We start from the raw sequence: 21576 nt of genomic DNA, 5'->3' as shown, positions 1-21576 counted from the left end.
TGATTATATAGACAGGAACATTCAAAAACCTCAGAAAATATTTCAGAAGAGCAAGTGTAATTATGTCATCTTTTTGAATATTTGAATCAAATTTCAATCTAGTCCTTCAATAAAATGTATAAACAAAAGTAATCAATTGAATTTAAGTTCACTCAGTACATGTTTTGAGAGATGGATATATTCATATTCAATTAAATATTTAAACAAACTCTGCTCATTGTACACAATGTCTACTTTCAAGCACTTACAAATACAAAATCTTTAGATGTTACTAGAAGACTTGTAGTTTGGATGCATTAGTGTTCCTTCTGAAATTCATAGAAATTGCTTACCTTGTACCTTCCTCTTTATACTGTGTGTATATTGGCTTGTTTAATTTTTAAGCTTGTAATTTGTTTCAGATTGTTATCTCGCTCAGAGACAATGCTGTCATTACTAGCAAACATCTAGTATATTTTATATTTGTTACACCATTTACCCCTTTTCTTTCTTCTAATCTTTCCCTATACACAATGATGTTTTCTTTCTAATAACTGCCTGTCTTTTCACTACCATCCATGGCTAAAACTTAATTTATAACCTCTCCATTGATAACTATAATGTCTTTTCCTTGCTCTTACTCAAAATACACAAATAACAACATATGACCTAAAAATAATCCTGATACACTCATTGCCTGTAACTTCAGAGCAATGACATTTGTGTTTCTACTTGGTGGATCTGTCAATAAGTAATTGTGTAACAGGCCTTTCTTTCTTATCACAATTTAAGCAAATGTTTTTGTTTTTGTTTTTTTTTTCCTATTACGGGCAGTTGAGGAAATGCATTGAAATTGAGTTATTTAGCTATCAGAATGTTTTATAGATTTATATTGCTTCCTGCCTGACCAGTTTATTTGTAAAGATTGCTGGGCCATTTCATAACATTCCTGTATATTTTAAAGACTGAGGCTCTGATATGTCTGTGTCCTATGGCATCTTAACTTCGTTACCATGGTCCTCTTATGTGGGAACTTACTTTCATGCTCCACAGTGTTAGCTTCAACTGTTTGTTTCCTAGTCTTTCACTCCATTCAGCTCCTGTTGCAGGATCCTGTGCTTCTGAAGTTCTCCAGGTCTCTATCTTTCATTAGTGTGAGTTGGGACTTTAGTGTTTTCAAAGCAGATGTGGTTGATGTTCATTGGCTGCTTTTCCCAGCGAAGTGTTTTGATTGAAACATTTCTCTTTGGTTATGCTTCTTGAGCACCAGAATATTTAAGATATTAACATTGGATAGCAACCTTGAATCATTTAATCATGTATGATTTTTGTGTCAACAATCTACTACTTTTATTTGCTCGTCAAGATTTTACTTTCTTACTTTTGTCAAGCAAGAGATGGGATATTGGATTCATTCCTATTTTAAATTTCTGTGTCTAGTATTTTAGTTCACAATTTTTGTGCCCATTATAAGTGTGTTACTAAATGCAGCTGAATTTTGTCCAGGTTTTTATATTTACTGTAGTGTTCCCTTGCCTTTCTGATGTTCTCAAAGATTTCATGACAATTGACAACATATAAACATAAGTTTATATGATCAGTTTCTGGTTTGTGAGAATTGAATAGAGTGTGACTTGCCTCCACTCTTTTTTATCCTAAGTACCTGCTGAAAAAAAATCTCACTTATTTTTTATATTAAAAAGTCTTGGTGTTTATTATTCCTATATAACTGTTTATTGTCAAAAATGAAATCTTTAAATGAATGCTTTATGGAGTAGAGGTGAACTTCTCAGAAAGTATAGACTATGTATGTATCACTAGTTTATCTTTCTTAGGTTAAATACAAAATAGTACTGTTGAATACCCCACACACAAGGGCTGTGTATTTATTTATTTTTATGATTCATTTCTGTTACAACCTGGAATAACAGCATATATCATACTGCAACCTCTGATGTTACTGTATAGTTTATACACAATGGACTTTGAAGAATATAGAAGTTTAACTGAAGAGTTAATTCAGAAAACAGGAAAAGTTTGAATTCCTTTTGGGACACAGTTAATTCCATTCAAAAGTTATTCTATCCTTCACAACAAAAATTATTTCTTTTGCTTGTTATGTGTTATAAAGAACAGTGCAGCTATGTAAACAAGGAAAAATATGATGACCACTATTAACACATAGTTCCTTAGTTATGAATTTGAATTTCTTTTGTTTGTCTAGAAACACCGTAATATCATGTAACATGATTATTTTGAATCAGAAAGATTAATGTAATGGAATAAATGAAATGCATTCATATAGGAATCTACAGTATGCCATTTTCTGTGTATCTAAAAAGTGGTAGCAAAGCAAGACATTTTGATTAAAATTTAATTTTTATATAACGCGTCAAATACAATCTTCTCAATTTATACTTACTGATTTTTGTTTGTTTTCATTGAAAGCACAAAATAGTCATTATCTCTCCTGATTTTAAACTGTTTGAAAAAATTATTTTCATTCACCATTACTCCATAATCTTTTGATTCAACATTAGTATTTATTTTCATTTTTGTCACTTCCTTCAAGTCATTAAGTAAACCTTAGGGATATTTGATTAAAATTATTTAATGTAATAAATACTTATAGGGAGAAGAATGACCTAATTAAGACACTTCTAGGAAATTTGTTAAGCACACTTCTGTGTGTGTCTAATTTGGATTTTGGATTTCTTAGGAAAAATTTGCTTCTTGAGGAAAAGTAAGGAGGAAAATAATAAGTGTATACTGAACTGACAGAACAAGAAGACCCACCTTTGTCAGCTAACAAATCATAATTTATTATTTACAATAAAATTTCCAAGGCAAAAAGGTTTCACATACCCAAGGCCAAGCAAGAACAATTTGAACCATATTTGTACCTTCTTCTAGGGATTCTATTCCTCCTAAGAGACTCCATAAACCCCAAAAACAAATTTGGCAAGAAAGAGTTCATTAGTTGCCTTAGATTTTTCCTTCACTTTATATCATCTATGAAAAACAGAACAGATTTCAGATAGGACTAGATTATGGTGGGAGGGGCTATTGCAGAATGCAAAGATATGATGTTAAGTGGTATGCATTCCCTTTGTTTGAGCAGTCTGATTTCATGTAAACCATAACAAACTTCCTAGGGATAGAATAAAACACAAAGGATTAGGCCCTCTCCTATTAATCAGTAATTTTGAAAATACTTTACAGATGAATAATTTGTCCTGCCTATAACATGCACTAGAATAAATGTGGCAGAGACATCCTGGGAGTCACTAAGCAATGACTGGTCCATCATGCAATCTGAGCCACAACAGGGAACTTATCATTGATATTGCTATTGAGCTAGAAATCCAAGGGTGGATATACCTAAGACATACTACATAAACTACCATGAATAAACAAAAATGAAAATAATTATTACCAATGATATTCTACTATACTCACCGAAAATTGGTGCCTATCTTAATTTTCATTACAGAAGCTTTATAAAGATGAAGAGATGCTAAACTGATGCAGACAGGCTAAATATAATATGGAAATTGTAGAATATGCAAAAACATAAAGAAACCATTGTAACTTCCAGAATGGTCAAGGAGACCACAAGTAAACAGCCTACAAACTCTAATACCTATGCTCAGTGAACTTCAAAGGGTTAAATCACAATAATCAGTGAGTATGCATGGGTCTGAGCTAGATTCATGGGATATATGTTAAGGTGGTATAGCTTAATGTCCCTGTTGGACTTCTAATATGGAGAAGAGGCAATCTCAGACTCTGATAGAGGCCTTTGGGACTTTTTCCTTCTGTTTGTTTGGTTTGTTTAAGCCTTGATAAATTGAGCATAAAGGAAATATCAGAAGAATCAGCTTTATGCTTTTTACAATTTCATATTACTAGTTGCCATTGTAGGAAGTCAAGACAGTAATTAAAACAAGTTTTTGGGTTTTTTTTTTTTTTTTTGCTATTTTTCAAGTTATTTACTAACCTAGCTTTCAGATAAGACATTGCAAAATACGAATATATATATATTTTCCTTTTCTATGTGAATGCATTCTACATAGGTATGTTCTACTATGACTTCAAATGGGTTAAGGTGCTTAGGAAGCTCAAAGAAGCTGATGTTCTTGAATCTGATGATTGATAAGATGAGGAAATATGTCACTTTAATATTTAGATAAGTTATTTGATCTAAATGATCCAGTGAAGAGCCAAGTCACAAGGATAAAATCTACATTTCTCCTCAGGATTGCATCAGCTTCAGAGGAAGGCACATAACCTTGCAGCCACAGTAAGGGGGTGCTGAAAGCATGAATATACACAAGGCTTTGAAGAATATTGAATATTTGGGAATATAATAAGCATTAAGAAAAGTAGTTTCAGTATATTGAGTGGAAGGCGTAGAGTATTTGGGGTTCTTTGCCTCTTGGTGTGCTAGGTATTTAGATGATTGAGTGGAAGGCCAAGGCCATTATAGTGTAAAATACACTTGCTTTATGCTGGTGGTACTTGAGAAACCCTGTCTCGAACAACAACAACAACAACAACAAACAAAACAAACAAACAAACAAAAAGAATCACCAATAGAACATTGAAAATGTGTAAGGGAAATTGAGGTGTAAAAAATAAAATAGAAAAAAAATGTTAGCTGGGTGTGGTGGCACACACCTTTAATCCCTGCACTTGGGAGGCAGAGGCAGGTGCATTTCTGAGTTCAAAGCTAGCCTGGTTTACAAAGTGAGTTCCACGACAACCAGGGCTATACAGAGAAATCCAGTCCCAATAAAACAAAAACAAAACAAAACAAAACAAAATATTGCATCATCCAAATAAAATGTTAATCCTGGAGTCCCTTTGCCTTGACTCAAGAAATATTTTCAACAAAATCATAGAATAAAATGTTTGCAACCTAAAGAAATTGATACCTATAAATATACAATATGCTTGAGATTTACCAGTAAACATATCAAACTAGAAAATATTCCTGAGTAAGGAAACTTAGACCCAAAAATACATGTATGCTATATACTCAATAATAAGTGGATATTATCCAAAAAAAAAATATCCATACTACCCAGGATGCTATCCATAGAACTCAATAAGGTTAACAAGCAGAAGGGCCAAAATAAGTATGACTCAATCCCACTTGGGAGGGAGAAGTAAGCAATCGGGGGCAGGGGGGAGAACAGAGAGATCTGGATGGTAAAGAGGACAGTAACATGAAGAGAGTAACATGAACAAGTATTGGTTGGGAAAAACAGAACTGAAGCAATGAAGGACAGCAGAAAGATTTACAACAGGCAAACATGGGAGGTGGTTAGAGCCTTTAAAATGTACTAGAGACCTGGGAGGTGAGAGACTCTCATAACTCAAAGTGAGGGATCTTAGATTAAATGCCCAACAGTGGGGAGAAGGGACTTGTAGACTCCACTTCCAGTAGAAAAGTGGGGCATCAAGCAGATGGATGAGGTTCCCATCCCATAATAAGGAAATCTGACTCAGAACTGTTCCTGTCTGAAAGAACTGCAGGAACAAATATGGAGAAGACCTTGAGAAAAAGAAAGTCCAGTTCCAGACCCAAGTTGGCATCCAACTCAAGATGAGACCCCAAGGACTGACAGTATAACTGATGTTATTGTGTGCTTAAGAACAGGGACCTATCATGACTGACCTCCAAAAGGCCCAACATGCAGCTGAAAGAGCCAGAGGCAGATATTTATATGTTCATTCTATATTATATTGTAAATATTTCTTCACCTATGTATGGGAAGAAGTACATGTTGATTTCTTGTCCTTTCAATAATGCCTAGTACTGGAAAGGCTGGAATGTATGGTCTTTTTTTTTTTTTAATTTTGTGACTCATAATTTATGGATTACTGGAGATAGACAATATATAATCATTACTATATTTCAGTTCCTTATCAGAGCAGATTTCCCGATTATTAATATTTTTACTATAATAATAACATTTCTTCAATTAAGAAAAAAGGAAAAAATAGGAAGCAGAAGGAAAAGGAGCAATTACAGTTCAGGGTGGGTGAAAATGATATTACACCCTAACAGCTTGAAAATACTAGAAATTACCAATAAATAGATTTAAAACCCATATGGGAATGAAAGAAGTGGAATTTTGATATGAACAAATAATTGAAGTTTGTTTTGATGCAGGAAGAGGGAGGAAAGTTGTAGTAGGGGTAGAGGTAAGCAAACTAAGGATTCACAAGTAAGCATATGAGAACATAGAAGTTTGACTTTAAATAAACATATAACTTTTAAACTAATATTTTAACATAGAAAAGGCAGTTTTCTTAGACTGTATCCTGATTACTATTTCACCAAAAACTCTTTCTGGATCCTTTCCAAAACACATCACTCAAATCTACACTCATTTGTGATCAAGATCATTTAAAAATAAATGGGAATCTAAAAATAAAAGGAAACAAATATTATAAAGTAAAATAAATTAGTAAACAAAACTAGACAGAATGAGACAAAACTAGTAAACACATATAAAAAAGGAAGAGTGAAAATATACCCACATCTGTATTAGTCAGGATCTGGCAGAGCTTCTCAGAAGAAAGCTGTATCAGGCTCTTATAAGCAGTCTCTTCTTGGCATCCTCCATATTGTCTAGGTTTGGTGTCTACATGTAGGATCAATCCCCAGGTGGGATAGTCTATTGATAGCTTTTCCTTCAGTCTCCTCTCCATTCTTTGTCCCTGTATTTTTTTAGATAGTAGCAATTCTCTGTTAAAGTTTTAGAGATGGTTGGAGGCCCCATCCCTCAATTGGGTGACATGACTTACCTTTGTATATGTTCTCAACAGGTTCTCCCTCCCCTTTGTGGGGTATTTCATTTAATGTCATTCCCATGGGGTAGTGGGAGGCTCTTGCTTTCCTGGCATCAGGGGCTTTCTGGTTGCTACTCCAAGTTCCCCATTCTTGATTGGTAGACAACTCTGTGCAATTTCCAGACCATCTGTACATCTCTTTCATCTCCTCCCATACCTGATTCTAACCTTCTTTTTCCCCTTACACAATTGGCTAGATTTCACCTTTTAGGAAATTCTTCTGGAGTCTTGTTAATTGTGGTCAAAGGATTTCTAATTAAGATGTGTGTCTTGATACTGTGAACTGACTGTTAGGCATAGGGATGATCTGGAGAGATTGGGGGTAATTCATAGGAAGTATTAAAGTATGGTGTTCTACTAGGATTTCCTCAGTTCATTCATATAAAATGGTTTAAAGAATAATGGATAGAAACAATACAGTGTCTAATATAGAAGTGGGAGTGAGAGTTGTTAATTGGACATAGAAGAATGGAATATTTGAATGTGTACACTGAGCCTACCTGTTCTTCAGAACAGGATATCCTAGGAGGCTGCCAAAGATGTAAGGTAAAACCTCAGAAAGTTAAAAATATTAAAAGAAATAGATATATCAGTCAAAGGGAATGCAAATCTAAATATCTCATTCCATAAAATCTCCAGAAAATAGAAGATATTTTGAACAGACAAAATACAAAAAGAATAGGAATGGAAGAAGAAGAAGAGAAGACAACCAGGTCAATTGCACATTAAATATTTTCTACTAATCATAGAAGATGGTTTATTTAATATAAGGAAAAAGATGCCTATACTGGTCCAAAATCATAGAGAACAACAAATAAATTGGAACAGAACAGAAAGTTTCGGTGGAACATTATAATCAAAACAGTAACAATAAAGAACAATGAAAGTCTATTGAAAGCTGTGAGAGAAAAAGTTCAAGTAGCATATAAAGACATACGTATCAGCATTACACTTGGCTTCTTAGTGGAGACTCTAAAAGCCAGAATGACCTGGAGAGATATGCTACATACTCTTAAGAGAACTCATATGCCAGCCCAGACTACTATACTCAGTAAAACTTTCAATTAATATAGATGGAGAAAAAAAGAAACCCCATGATAAAATTTAAGTAATATCTAGCAACAAATCCAAATCTACAGAGGCATTAGAAGGAATAGTGCTAATGACAGATCACTATTTATACCCATATATTTTTTTTCAGAAGATGCTTATACACCAGAGACATACATCTAAACAATGTGCAGTGAATAGAATAATTTGAAATTCAAGATTCTGGGATTAAAGAAAAAGAGCTAACAAAGTGATAATAAGGACCAGAGGAGGGAGATGATTTTGAGGATCAATATTTTATTTTAACTCTTTTATTTTTTTCTTATTGACTTTACTTTCCATCCATAACCATTCTCCCATCATCCCTTCCCAAAATACTTCTCCTATACCCCCACACAGTTGTCCTCTGATAAGTTGGGGAGTACCCTAAATTTCCTTTCACCTGAGCACTTCAAGTCTCTGTGAGTCTATGCACTTCCTATCCCATTGGTACCCTAGTTAAAAGACTATATCCCACATATAGTCAACAACTTTTGGTTTAGACTCTAGCTCCAGGTGTTTGGGACACATGTGAAGACTAAGGTATAGAACTGCTACATATTGTAGGGAGGTCTAGGTCAGGTGTGTATATGTTACTTGTTTGATGGTTTGGTCTCTGATAACCCCAAGGGTCCAGGTTAGTTGATTCTGTTCATCTTGTTGTGGAGTTCATATCCCCATAAGAGCCAAGTCCCCAACCCAGATGGCCAAGAGAATGAATAGTAATCTGCACCTTATGGACATGGGTAGAGGGAATCTCCAGAAAGTAAGAGACATGTTATAGGGGAGGTCCTCAAGAAACAAATGAGGTTTCCTTCACTGTAAATCAAAGCATTGGGGATATGCAGCCTAGGGAAGCTGCCTCCTGTACCCTGGCAGGAACCTCAAGGGAAGCATACGGAGACCAACCCATCAAAAATCCTGCAGTTCAAAACTTATCCTGTCTACAAGAGATTAAGGGATTGTGGATATGGCAGATCTTGAGGAATAGAAAACCAATAACAGGCCTAACTTGAGACCCATCCCATGGGTAAACTAGCCCCTGAAACTGTTAATGATACTTTGTTATGCTTCCAGGCAAGAGCATGTTCTCATCTGCGAGGCACCATGCTGCATCTCACACAGATAGATTCTACAGCCTAACCATGGATAGAGCTTTAGGACTCTTATGAAAGAATAGAAAGAAGAATTTAAGCCCCTAAGGGGACCAATAATTTCCAGATGAATCAAAACATATATGCAAACACAAAGATTGTGACAATATGCATTTGGTCTGAACATAATCCATAAAAAATTCTATCAAGAAAGATGGAAAGTAGGCACAAAGGCAAACCCTTAGGGGGGAAAAACTAATTGCAAGGAGTGAAGATAGTGCTTTTTGTTTGTTTGTTTATTTTTTTTGTCAAAACAATATTTTATTGTGCAGAACACTATAAAAATTTTTTTCAAAGGTTATATTTTCAGGGCTTATATATTTATGGCCATACATAATATACAATATTACATACATAATGCACAGTATTTATGAACCTTAAAATAAATTAAGAGACTAGGCCTTATGTGAAATATTCTTTAACAAAACAAAACACCCATAAAATTATGAACATTAACAATTTGGAGCTCTTTGCAAACAAATGGAAATGTTTAATGCTTTGGGATAAACATACAAGTGTTTATGTGTATAGAAATTTATGAAAATGTACAAATTAACTATGAATAAAAATTTAATAAGATTAAAAGAAAAGGAAAGTTGATCGGTGGTTTCTAACACAACTCCTTCAGAGGTCTAAATTTTGCTAGAAGAGACTGGCGTTTATGGGACCTTTCCCATTCTTCCTATTTCTCAAAATCTACTATAGTTATGTTGAAGTTATTCAGTTCTACCTCCAACTCCCATGCTCTCAGCTGTCCTGAAATGAGGGGGGGGCAAGAAACACAAAGGACAGCATCAAGTCTGATTGATCAAGTTGTCAAATTTTATTTTTCCCAGGCAGGTTTTATGCCCACCAAAGCAGGATATGGGGAGGGAGATGATGCAGAATTGCTTTGTTTCTGAGGGAATACACCTGTTACAAAAAGCAGGATATTGGCTAGGTAAAAGGTTCAGCAGGAGAAACAGAACAGAATGGGTTGCTAGGTACATGTCCATAAGATCTATAGCTATTTGTTCTTAACTGGGTTTGGTACTTTCCTACAGTGGCCTCAACTTTTTCCCACAGAAATATCAACTAAGCTAGTACTTTTCCACTAAGGTCAAAACACTGTAAGTAAGCAATTATGGCTGACAAGGCAGTTAATGTTCAAACAGGTTCGCTCCCAGCATCTCCCCCTTCCTTTTAGTATAGAAGCATCATGGGTATTTTATTCTTTGTAAGACGGGGATAGAGTCCTGACTTCCAGTGACTAAAGTGGACTTTGTAATGGTGCAGGTTCTCCTGGTGTTGTCCAGTGAGGCATGGGGGCAATAAAGCATCCTGATGCCTTTTTTCTGGAGAGAGGATAGTTTTTGGACATCAACCCATTTTCAATGAGGCTTGTCTCACAGGGAACCCAGAAAGTTGTTTTCAGTTTTTTGATTTATATTCCCTTGTATTGCTTTGCCTTGTAGCACAAGGAAGAACATAGATCACCTGTCAGAGGGGATTCTGGGTGGCCCCTCTCCACTTGGTCCTGGGGCGGGAGTCCCCTTTCTTATTTTGGGTGAAGACGACCTTTGGGAACACCCTGAAGGGAATAACAAACTTGTCTCAAACCTCTTAACCCCCCATAGCTATGACAATAATATAATAGCTATATCACACACACACACACAAACACACACACACATATATATATATCACTTATATAGTTTATTATAATGCACCTGGATAGGTTTGCTGCCAAATCATCTCTCTAATGTTTCATGAAATTGGTAAGTCTATTAAGGGCCCAGAGACCAAAATAAATAAGCAAAAACAATCCAGCTAACAGTCCCAAATAGAAGGATATAGGGTACACAAACACGGAGAGGTTGAAAATTAATTTTTATACTAGTTCTCTTCTCTCTCTCTCTCTCTCTCTCTCTCTCTCTCTCTCTCTCTCTCTCTCTCTCTCTCTCTCTTTCCCTCTCCCTCTCCCTCTCTCCCTCTCCCTCTCCCTCTCCCTCTCTCTCTCTCTCTCTCTTTCTCTCTCTCTCTCATTTCTAGGCCTTCTCTTACCTTTTTCATGATTCTTTAAACATCCCTGTCTTGTTTGCATAAAAGCAATTATCTTCCCTAAGAGTTGCACACAATTCTCCCAGCTGTAAAAAGAATAAATCAAATTGGTAGAGGTCTTAGAAGTGGTCCAAAAAACATCATTTCTCTCTGAGAGGACCACCCAAGTGTAATTCCAAGGGTGGTGTCTATGATTAGATGATCTGGTTGGAGGCAATTAAAGATTGGTGGTTATTCTGATCAGCCACAAGATCAAAAGTAGGATCAGTAGTATTCTTGTTTGGAGCAGTATCTGGAAAGGAAATGAGATTTTCCTCAGGAAGAGACCATTGCTCCATTCTGGACACAGGTGGGTTAATAGTGTTTACTATCCTCTCTGGTAACCATCTTGGGCCAGCATTTTCTTTGTTATACATGCAAGGAGACTTTCATTCTCATATAAGGATAGGATCTGGTCCTTTCCATTTTCCAGTGAGGAGATCTCTCCATTGCATCAATTTGTGAGAATCTTTTGACTTAGGATGACACAGGTGGTCAGCTGCTGACCTAGATTCATTATTAGGGACAAGAAGTTAAGAACAAAGAGAACATGATTAAGCCTTGCTACAGGTCCTTCGAAACGGTGGAGACACAATTGACAGAGACACCAAGTTGGGCTCACGCAAAGGCTTCGTTACTTGTGACTTTTTCCTTTACAGCTCTCTTCCTCAGCAGCTTCTTCTACTACCTATGTCCTTCTTGCAGTTTTTCCTATAACAGTTTCTCTTACTACCACTAGCTTCTACACTTGGCAAGGGGTAAACAACTCTATTACAACAGCATCTCTTATTACTACTTCTACTCATGGCAAGGGTTAAACTACTCTATTATTACAGCTTCTCTTACTACTACTTCTACTCACGGCAAGGACTAAACTATATTCGCCCAGACTCACCTCCTTCTAGCTCCAGCCTACCTCATCCAATCAGAATTCACACACACTCCAGGCCCAAGCTCAGATCATTCACAGATAGGCTGACAGGTCCTAATCACAAGGAACAGTCGAGCCTGGCATGGGCAAGGCAGTAAACAAGTGTGTTTCACAGGGCCTGCGGCCACACCCGCTTCCCACAAAGCCTATTCTAGGGCATCAAGTGGGAAATAACCATTTGTAACTTCAGTCAACCACTGAAGCATATTTTTTAACGTCTTATGGGCTCATTTTATGATGTTCTGGCCCGGAAGATTATAGGGAATACCAGTGACATGTTTAATATCAAACTGGGAACAAAACTGTTGGAAATTGGTTCCTATATAACCAGGGCCATTGTCAGTTTTAATAATCTGTGGTTTTCCCATGGCAGCCATGCACTGTAAAGTATGTGTTATTATGTCATGTGATGCCTTTCCAGAAAGGAGAGATGCATGTATAAATCCACTATAGGTATCACCTGTAACAAGCATATATTTTAACCTTCCAAAGGAGGGAAAATGGGTAACCTCCATCTGCCATTATTCATTAGGAATGAGTCCTCTAGGGTTAACTCCCAAATGAGGAACCAGCAGTAGAATGGCACATCCACTACAGAACTTAACAATTTCTCTTGCTTGATCTCCAGAAATCTTGAACGTTTGGGACAAGGTAGAAGCATTTAAATGATGCAACGCATGAGCCCATTTAGCCAATCTATGGAATTAAGTAAGGTGGGAAATGCTCCATCTAAAATCCCATAGGGTAGTGGCAGAAAGAAAGATAGGAGTATAGCAACATTTCTCAGCAGAGGAGCCAAGACCAGGGAGACTGTAACCAATTTGGGTGGAGATGTCTCGCCTGTGAGAGCCACCTCCTCAGCAGATAGCAGCTCATTATCAAAATTAATGAGGGAAGGATAAAGATCAGTCATCCTAATTTCTTCCCTAGGTGGGGGCAAAGAAAGGTCCATAACATCAGCCACAGAGGTTGAAGCAGGCAAGGATCCTTCTCTTAAAGGGGACAAAGGAGGTATATGAGTCACCAGATTAGCAGAAGGAGGACAGGGGATGGGTATTTTAAGAAGCTGCTCTTCCAGCTATGATGGTGTTGGTGGAGGGAGAGAGGACGATTCCCTAAGAAATTGCTCTCCTACAGACATTAAATGCTTGACATCTGTCTATTCAGGCGTGGTTCTAAGAAGATCATTAATGAGGGACCAGTAGCTAAAGGTAGTAACAGGCACCTTCATAATGCTTCATAATAATCTCTAAAACAATCACCAACTTTATGCCTGTGTTTCACATCAATTGTCCCCTCTTGGAGGAAGCATGGAAAATTGTCTCTTAAAAAATCTAAAAAAGTATTAAATCCTTTTTCTTAAAGCTAGTTCCTCATGTTTTGAGTGACTCTTTGACTTCTATCATGAAAGGTGACTGCTTTGAACATGCTTGCCCCATGTCTTGCCATATTTCTTCTAAGATCTGCACTGCTTGATTTAATCTTTTCCTCCAGCACTGTCTCACAGTGGGTTAATCCATGGTGTCTTGTCAAACCGAAGTCACTCTCTGGCGCTTCTCAAGATGAGCGGGTAGGCCTACCCTCCAATGATGAGCAGGGTTCTCCTCTCTGCGATCCCCTGGGGTCCATGTTGAGGTGCCATTTTGTCCCAGCCTGTGGGACAATAGAAGAGGGTCTGAGGAATCCCCTTTGGAGAGAATGGGGGGTGATAAATACAAAGGACAGAAAGCAAGTCTGATTGATTAAGCTGTCAAGTTTTATTTTTCCCAGGCAGGTTTTATGCCTACAGAAGTATGATTTGGGGGAAGGGCAGTGACACAGAATCGCTTTGTTTCTGGGGGCACACACCTGTCCCAAAAGCAGAATATTGGCTAGGTAAGTAGTTCAGCAGGAGAAACAGAACAGAATGGGTTGCTAGGTACCTGTCCACAAGATCTATAGCTATTTTTTCTTAACTGGGAGGTAGTTCTTTCCTGCAGAGGCCTTAACATTTTTCCACAGAAATATCAACTAAGCTAGTATTTTTCCACTAAAGCCAAAACCTTGTAAATAAGGCTTATGGCTGACAAGGCAGTTAACATTCTAACAGGGTTGCTCCCAACACTCAGCAAACTATAGTTATAGATAACCATATAGCTAGGCTCTATTCTGAATAGATCATAATTAAAATAACCCTACATTCTGCAACATGGCTGTGCTCAGATACCATATGTCCATTGCCCCACAACTTGCTCAGAAATCTTCTGCTTGTGTCTCTCCCAGAATTCTTTCGGCTTCCCAGATGACCTACCTCACATTTCCTGCCTAAGCCATAGGCCATAGGCTTTTTAATTGACAGGTATATTTGACTCATATTGACAGGTATATTTGTATGAATTTATAGGTGTTTTTGTATGATCCATACAATATACAAGATATTCTCTCTACACAGTTAAGTATTTTTGTCTTTTGCCACAGATCCCATGGAGTTACAGAAGTCTTCCTTTCCTATTCTTCTCTTTGTCCATCTTGTGATGGTATTTAGCTATATCATTAAATAACACCGGTTTATGAATTTTTGTGACCTTATGTTTTTGCTCTTTTAGGAAGCATCCTGTGGTATTTTGTTACATGTACATTGAGTGTTCCATGCTCGACTTTACAGTTCAGAAGGGACTAAAGGATACAACAGCTTCACTACTACAGTAATATGAGTTTTCACACTTATATAGAAGGTATTCATTAGGTATTTGATAAGTGAATATGCTTTTATTTTCAAAGTGAAATCCTTTTTTATTAGATATTTTCTTCATTTCCATTTCAAATGTTACATCCTTTCCTAGTTTCCTCTCAAAAATCACCTGTGCCCTTCCCTCTCCCCTAATCCCCAACTCACCCACTCCCAATTCCTGGCCTTGGAATTCCCCTATATTGGGCCCTATAATCTTTGCAAGGTCAAGGGCCTCTCCTCCCACTGATGGCCAAATAGGATATCCTCTGCTACATATGCATCTAGAGACACGAGCTCTGGGGATATTGGTTAGTTCACATTGTAGTTTCTGGTATAGGACTGCAGACCCCTTCAGCTCCTTGGGTACTTTCTCTAACTCCTTCATTGGGGCCCTGGGTTGCATCCAATAGATGATGGTGAGCATCCACTTCTGTAATCGCCAGGCACTGGCATAGACTCATGAGAGGCAGGTATATCATGATCTTGTGAGCAAAACCTTGTTGTCATATGCTATATTGTCTGGGTTTGTTGGTTGTGTATGGGATGAATACCCAAGTGGGGCAGTCTCTGGATGGTCATTCCTTCAGTCTCTGCTCCAAACTTTGTCTCTGTAACTCCTTCCATGAGTGTTTCATTCCCTTTTCTAAGAAGGAATGAAGTATTCACAGTTTGGTGTTCCTTCTTCTTGAGTTTCATGCGTTTTGCAAATTGTATCTTGGGTAATCTACGTTTCTGGACTAATATCCACTTATCAGTGAGTGCATATCATATGTTTTCTCATGTGATTGGGTTACCTCATTCAGAATGATATCCTCCAGATACATCCATTTGCCCAAGTATTTCATAAATGCATTGTTTTTAATAGCTGAGTAGTACATTGTGTAAATGTACCATATTTTCTGTATCCATTCCTCTGTTGAGGGACATCTCTGTTCTTTCTAGATTTTGAGTATTATAAACAAGGCTGCTATGAACATAGTGGAGCATGTGTCCTTATTACAAGTTTGAATATCTTCTGGAACAATGCCCAGGAGTGGTATTGCTAGATCTTCTGGTAGTACTATGTTCAATTTTCTGAGGAACTGCCAAACTGATTTCCAGAGTGGTTGTATCAGCTTACAACCCCACCATCAATGGAGAAATATTCCTCTTTCTCCACATCCTTGAGAGCAACTGCTGTCATCTGAGTTTTTTATCTTAACCTTTCTGACTGGTGTGATGTGGAATCTCAGTGTTGTTTTGATTTGCATTTCTCTAATAATTAAGGATGTTGAACATTTTTTCAGGTGCTTCTCGGCCATTTGGTATTCCTCAATTGAGAATTCTTTTTTTTTTTTTTTTTTTTTTTTTTTTTTACTCTGTACTCCATTTTTTAAAGGGTTACTTGGTTTTCTGGAATCTAATTTCTTGAGTTCTTTATATATATATTGGATATTAGTGTCCAAGATAGGGTTTTTTTTTTTTTTTGGTTGTTGTTTTGTTGTGTTTCGTTTGTTTGTTTTGATTTGTTTTGTTATTGTTTTCGTTTTATAAGGGAAAGACTGACCATCCCAAGCATAGCCCAAGGCAAACCCGATTCTCTGGAGTAGTTGGCCAATAAAAAATAATGGTGTTGGGTGACATTTTTGTGCTTTCAACCATGCAGAAAGTGATCAAAACCATAACGAGGGAACAGTGTGTTCAGAGCTGTCATCATTGTCTGCCCTGTTTATATAGCTGCACTGTTCATTTTAAGTACTCAACTAGAATAATATTTTTTCTAAAGGAAAGATCCAACAATGATCAGAATTAACCATATCTTAAGAGAGTTGAAAAACTTTTCTTATTGGAATATTAATCCTCATTCATACTGCTAAGTTTCTTAAAAATTATCCACAGTGAACAACTGCTGGGGGCTAGTTCACATGTTCTGGTTTTCTCTTTAAAGTAGCAGAAGGGAAGATGAATAGGCAGGGGCATCTTGTGAGAGATCATGGTTCATTTGTATAATAATATATACCTATCTTGACTTTAAATTACTCTGATGACAGAACTGAAGGCCTCTCTGCCTATAGATGTTTGTTGCTAACAGTAGGGAATTACCAAAGGTTTTATTTCTTTGGTGATTTTTTTTCTGGCTTGTGGTTTGGGTTTTTAAGACAGGGTTTCTCTATGTGGCCATAGATGTTCTAGAACTTACTCTGTAGACTAGGAGAGCCTCAAACTCACAGGAATCCACCTGCCACGTATTGGATTTGAAGTCATGTACCACCACTGACTAGCTTGGATTCTTATTTTTAATACACATTTTAAGCTTAAATGAAATAATATAATAAAACAAGCTAGAAATAAAAGAGACATAATTGTGAATTTGATTTGTACAAATTGCCTGTAAACAAAGGATACTCAAGCCTGAAGATGATATTTGAATTAAACCAAACCTAGGAATTTTTTCCTGTTTTATCTATGAAATATTTTGAAGATCTCTATCAGAATTTTTCCTATATGCCTCAAGTACTCCATTGTACTACTGTTTTATCTGTTATATTTCACACAAACATTTAAATTATGACAGTAAACAGTTAATTGTAAGACATAAATGCAAGACTCTTTAATTATGTCAAGGATTAATAACTCTTTTAAGAAATATTTATTTGCATAATAACTAATAGAGGCAAGCTACAGTCTGTTAAATGTCTACAAACCTGAAACTGATTATATAAACCCATGTGTATATAGCTTTCCCTGTCATCAAAATGTGAGAGCAACAAAAGGGCATGAAATCATTGTAGTAATTATGAGATACTGCATTAATTTCAGTTATTTAGAAATATATTTATAATAGGCAGAAAAAAACATAAACCAGATTGATAGACAAAAAGAGACAAAATGGACACATGTCTTTTAGCCATTTCTCTTGCCTGAGAAAGGAGCTGAAGGAAATAGGAGATTGTTACCAAATAGTAGACTGTTGACCCAACAAACATGTGTGGGTAAATTACACTGGGTTTCTATCCAATGTCACTATCTTAAATATTCTGATGGTGAAGAAGCAGAACTCAGGAGAAACTTTTCAATCAAACAACGTTGCTGAGAAAAGCAACCAATGAAGCACAACCATGTCTGGCTTCAGGACACTAAATACACTAAAGACCTGCCTCTACCCAATGAAAAAAAGAGACCCAGAGTATCTTAGAAACACGGGAGCCTGCAACAGGAGCTGATCTGAGCTGAAATCTTGTAAAACAAGCAATTCATGCTAAAACTTTGGAATGTGAGTATTGTTTGGAAGGTAAGATGGCAGTAGTTAACAACGCTAAGAGTACAATTCCAGTAATACATTAAAGTCTCTGTCTTTAAAATATAAAGGAAGTTATGAGACTGCCCAGTAATCTTCAAAAAATAAATCTGGTCAAGGGGAAAGCAATATAAATTATCACATTATACTGATGGTTAGAAAAATCAATTTCATTTCATTACATCATTTGCCCCTTAGAGATAGTAAGGCCACATTTGTCATAAAGTATCATAGAAAATACTTGACTTACTAACAATTCACTATTTGCTTATCTACCATGTCGAATAATAAGTTTGATTACTCTGTAAGTAAAATGAGTATAGCACATTATAATCCAGTGTATCCCAGAATGGTTTATAGATCATTTGTTGTCATTTGTGCCCATGAAGTAACAGAAAGAAAACCATATTACTGATATCGATGACAGGTTTTAACTTAAATTTTATTCAAAAAGGTCAATGAAATAACAGACAGTTTTTTTTTAAAGAGCATTATTGTGTATATGGGAGGGTTTGAAGTGAGGAAAGAATAAATTATATAATAAATGTAAGATCTGGTAGATGTTCCCTGGTAATTACTGCATTGTGTTTGAGCCAGATTTAAAAAAAAAAAATGAGGCAAATTATATTTTTAAAAAACAAACTTAATTTTGCAGAATTTACACACAGTATACAAAAAAAGGTATCCTTCATTTACTTTACAAGGAAAGCTGTTTCTATTAGTTCCAGCAGGAAGACTAAATCATCTAAATGAATTAGCCTTTAGGGGCATCTAAAAAAATGTAGGGTTGGCACTTCCTGAAAGTGGACAATATGTTCAATGTGAAGTGAGTGTTTAAATCTTAAGAAGCATATGAAATCACCTATCTTCTATTGCACGGATTGAGTGAGCTTAAATTATATATACATATTTTGAATTGTGCTTATATTATTTCTTGAATAACAAAGTAAAATTTGATTTAAGCATTAGAAAAATTTGTCATAATTTATAATTGTCCTTCACCAAATGCTTTCTGAGGTGTTTGTATCTATGTATGTAAAAAAACTCTTGCAATCATAGTACCCTGATTCATGTCCAATATCAATGAAAGATATAAGCAAAGAATAGCAAAACAAATAATGGTATAATACTGTGAAAAGCCATGATGAAATATTTGTAATTTTCTTCCGTTGCAAATTTCCCTGTTGAAGACAAACAGACATGTGCAGAAATAAATTAGGAATTCTCTCATTTCTTGTACACAACTGATAGTTCAGTAAAGTCCCATAGCTTATATATCATCTTTATCAGAGGCAAAGTTGGCAAAATGAAACTACAGTGGCACTACATGGTAACACTTCCATCGTTTTCCTTTTACATTTTTTGTCACATATTATTTCTTGTGTAGACCAAACTTAATTAATATTTTGTGTAACCTTTGTGTACCATGCATTGCTTGCTTCAACTAAGATATCTTCTTTAATTCATTTCAGCGAAGAATTCTTTCCTAGTGATGTTTGTCAGAAGTCTGCTGCTACTGTCAGTGCTCACTGAAGGCTGGGTAGGTTTAAAATGGATAATCATCTCAGAACTACTTACCAAGTTTGTTAAATTTCACACTATTTGTGTAGTAAAGTAAAAAGGATCTTAAAGGTGATATTCTTAGGGATTCTTGGAGCACTTAACAGGGCTATTGTGTAATAGCCACCAGTTACAACTGGCAACTAGACACTGGAAAATGGAAATGCTCTAAAATATACTGTCCTTACCTGATCTCAAATTAGATTCTAAGGGGAATAATATGCATGCAAGCTACAAGAAGATTTGAGTTGAAATATGAAACATGTCTTCTGTTGGATTGTTCCACAGTGAATTGTGAGACAGGGTCAAAAATGTATATCAGTGGACAAAGAATTTCACTTTAAATAAATCTGTTTTTGAGGATGAACAGTCAAATTGGTTTTGATTAATTGCAATGACTATTACAGATATCTAGCATGCAGTTCTTTCTACATGTAATTGGTAAGAGTATTAGGCGAAGCATACATATAGTTGCTGTATATGGAAAATAAAATAGGAAATAAATAAATATAGACAGATATGAGACAATTGCCATAACATATGGTGGAATCTAAGAACACAGACCTATAAAAATGCAACAAAATAAATGCATGGCCAACTGAATAACTCAATCTGAAATATTGGAGAAAATATTTAATGCCACCATATTTTTTTTAGGTTGTTAAATATTCTCTTACTCATAGGCCATCAAATTGTGGTAGAAAGTCAACCTTAGATAAAATATGCCAATTTACAAGCATTGTTCTATCCTTGAACTCGATCCCCACATGCATATGTCTACAAGATAATGTATAAATTTGAACCAGTGCTACTTTGTTATCAGTTGCATAACTATCACTAACTTGAACACAATTTGAAACAATCACTTAACTATAAGTTTACTCTTCCCAAGCATACTAAAAGTCTTTTGGTGCTAATATCTAAAAGTTGGGTTTTAGAAACTTTTGATAGTTTTCTCCAAATTTGTGAAATCTTCCCCTTAGAATACTGAACAAAAATCCTTGTCTTGTACTGAGTTAAACCCACTCTCTATCTTTGGGTGACAGTTTGCACCTTTGAAAGTCTAGCATTAGTCATGAGCACACAGCCCTTTCTTATTTAATTGCATCCTATAAAAATACAAGTTGATAGTTTTTGTGTTTCTTACTGTAAACCATGACAGAAAATAAATGATCTCTACCTCAGGTTCTGCCAGATCCTTGGAAAGAACCCAACACATCAGTGGATCACAGCACAAATGTCAAGAGGGTCGTGGAAAAGATTGTCTACAAATATATAACCGATCAATTTGAATATAATGAACAGGCTTTTTGTGAGATTTTGGACAGATTAGGTGTTAATGTGATTTCCCGACCACTGAATGTTAGAAAAGTTAATCAACTTTCTTTTCTAAAAATCATGGCCAATTCTAGTTCTAGATGTAGGAACCAAAAACAAATTTTTACACTCTAATTCAAATGTTCTTGAAATTAAATTAATGTGTACTGACTATTTTGTTTTTTGCTTGTTTGTTTGTTTTTAACCAATAAACACAGAGCCTTCTGGTGTGCTAAATACTGTGCGTCTTATTATACTCTTTGTGAATTCAATATTTCATTTATGTAACCAAATATACATAAGAGAAATAGGGAGTGTAAATAACTTCAATAAACTAAGAACACTAGTCTCTCCATTCTGAAGAAGAAAATTGTTTTCCGAACAAGCTGTGGATATAGCAGGAAGCTAAGTATTAGCATCACTTCATAAAGAATATCCTACCCTGTCCTTCCTTAAATTAATGCTTCTCAAATTTCCTAATGCTGCAAGTCAAAACTTGTTATAGTGATCCCCAAATATAAAACAGTTCTCATTGCGCCTTCAAAACTGTAAACATGTTAATGTTATAAATTGCAATGTAAACATCTGATATTTATGGTATCTGATATTTGACCCC

General features: G+C 35.9%; 1 protein-coding gene across 1 annotated transcript; it reads left to right on the top strand.

Moving 5' to 3' along the window:
• Window positions 1–17846: 17846 nt before the first annotated feature.
• Window positions 17847–21193, top strand: Esp23 (exocrine gland secreted peptide 23). The gene is made up of 3 exons (NM_001177582.1): window positions 17847–18059; window positions 19556–19623; window positions 20829–21193. Exons 2-3 carry the CDS (start codon window positions 19576–19578, stop codon window positions 21093–21095), a joined length of 315 nt encoding a protein of 104 aa, NP_001171053.1. The 5' UTR covers window positions 17847–18059; window positions 19556–19575; the 3' UTR covers window positions 21096–21193.
• Window positions 21194–21576: the final 383 nt, after the last annotated feature.

Source organism: Mus musculus, chromosome 17 (assembly GCF_000001635.26).
Source record: "Mus musculus strain C57BL/6J chromosome 17, GRCm38.p6 C57BL/6J".
NCBI lineage: Eukaryota > Metazoa > Chordata > Mammalia > Rodentia > Muridae > Mus > Mus musculus.
The sequence above is the reverse complement of the archived record's forward strand: the minus strand, read 5'-3'. Positions and strand labels throughout refer to the sequence as shown.

Excerpts from the sequence above, each read along its gene's own strand:
- Esp23 (NM_001177582.1), top strand. The coding sequence starts at position 19,576 with ATGTTTGTCAGAAGTCTGCTGCTACTGTCAGTGCTCACTGAAGGCTGG. Across the intron at positions 19,624-20,828 it reads CAGTGCTCACTGAAGGCTGG|GTTCTGCCAGATCCTTGGAA; the intron begins GTAGGTTTAAAA and ends TCTCTACCTCAG.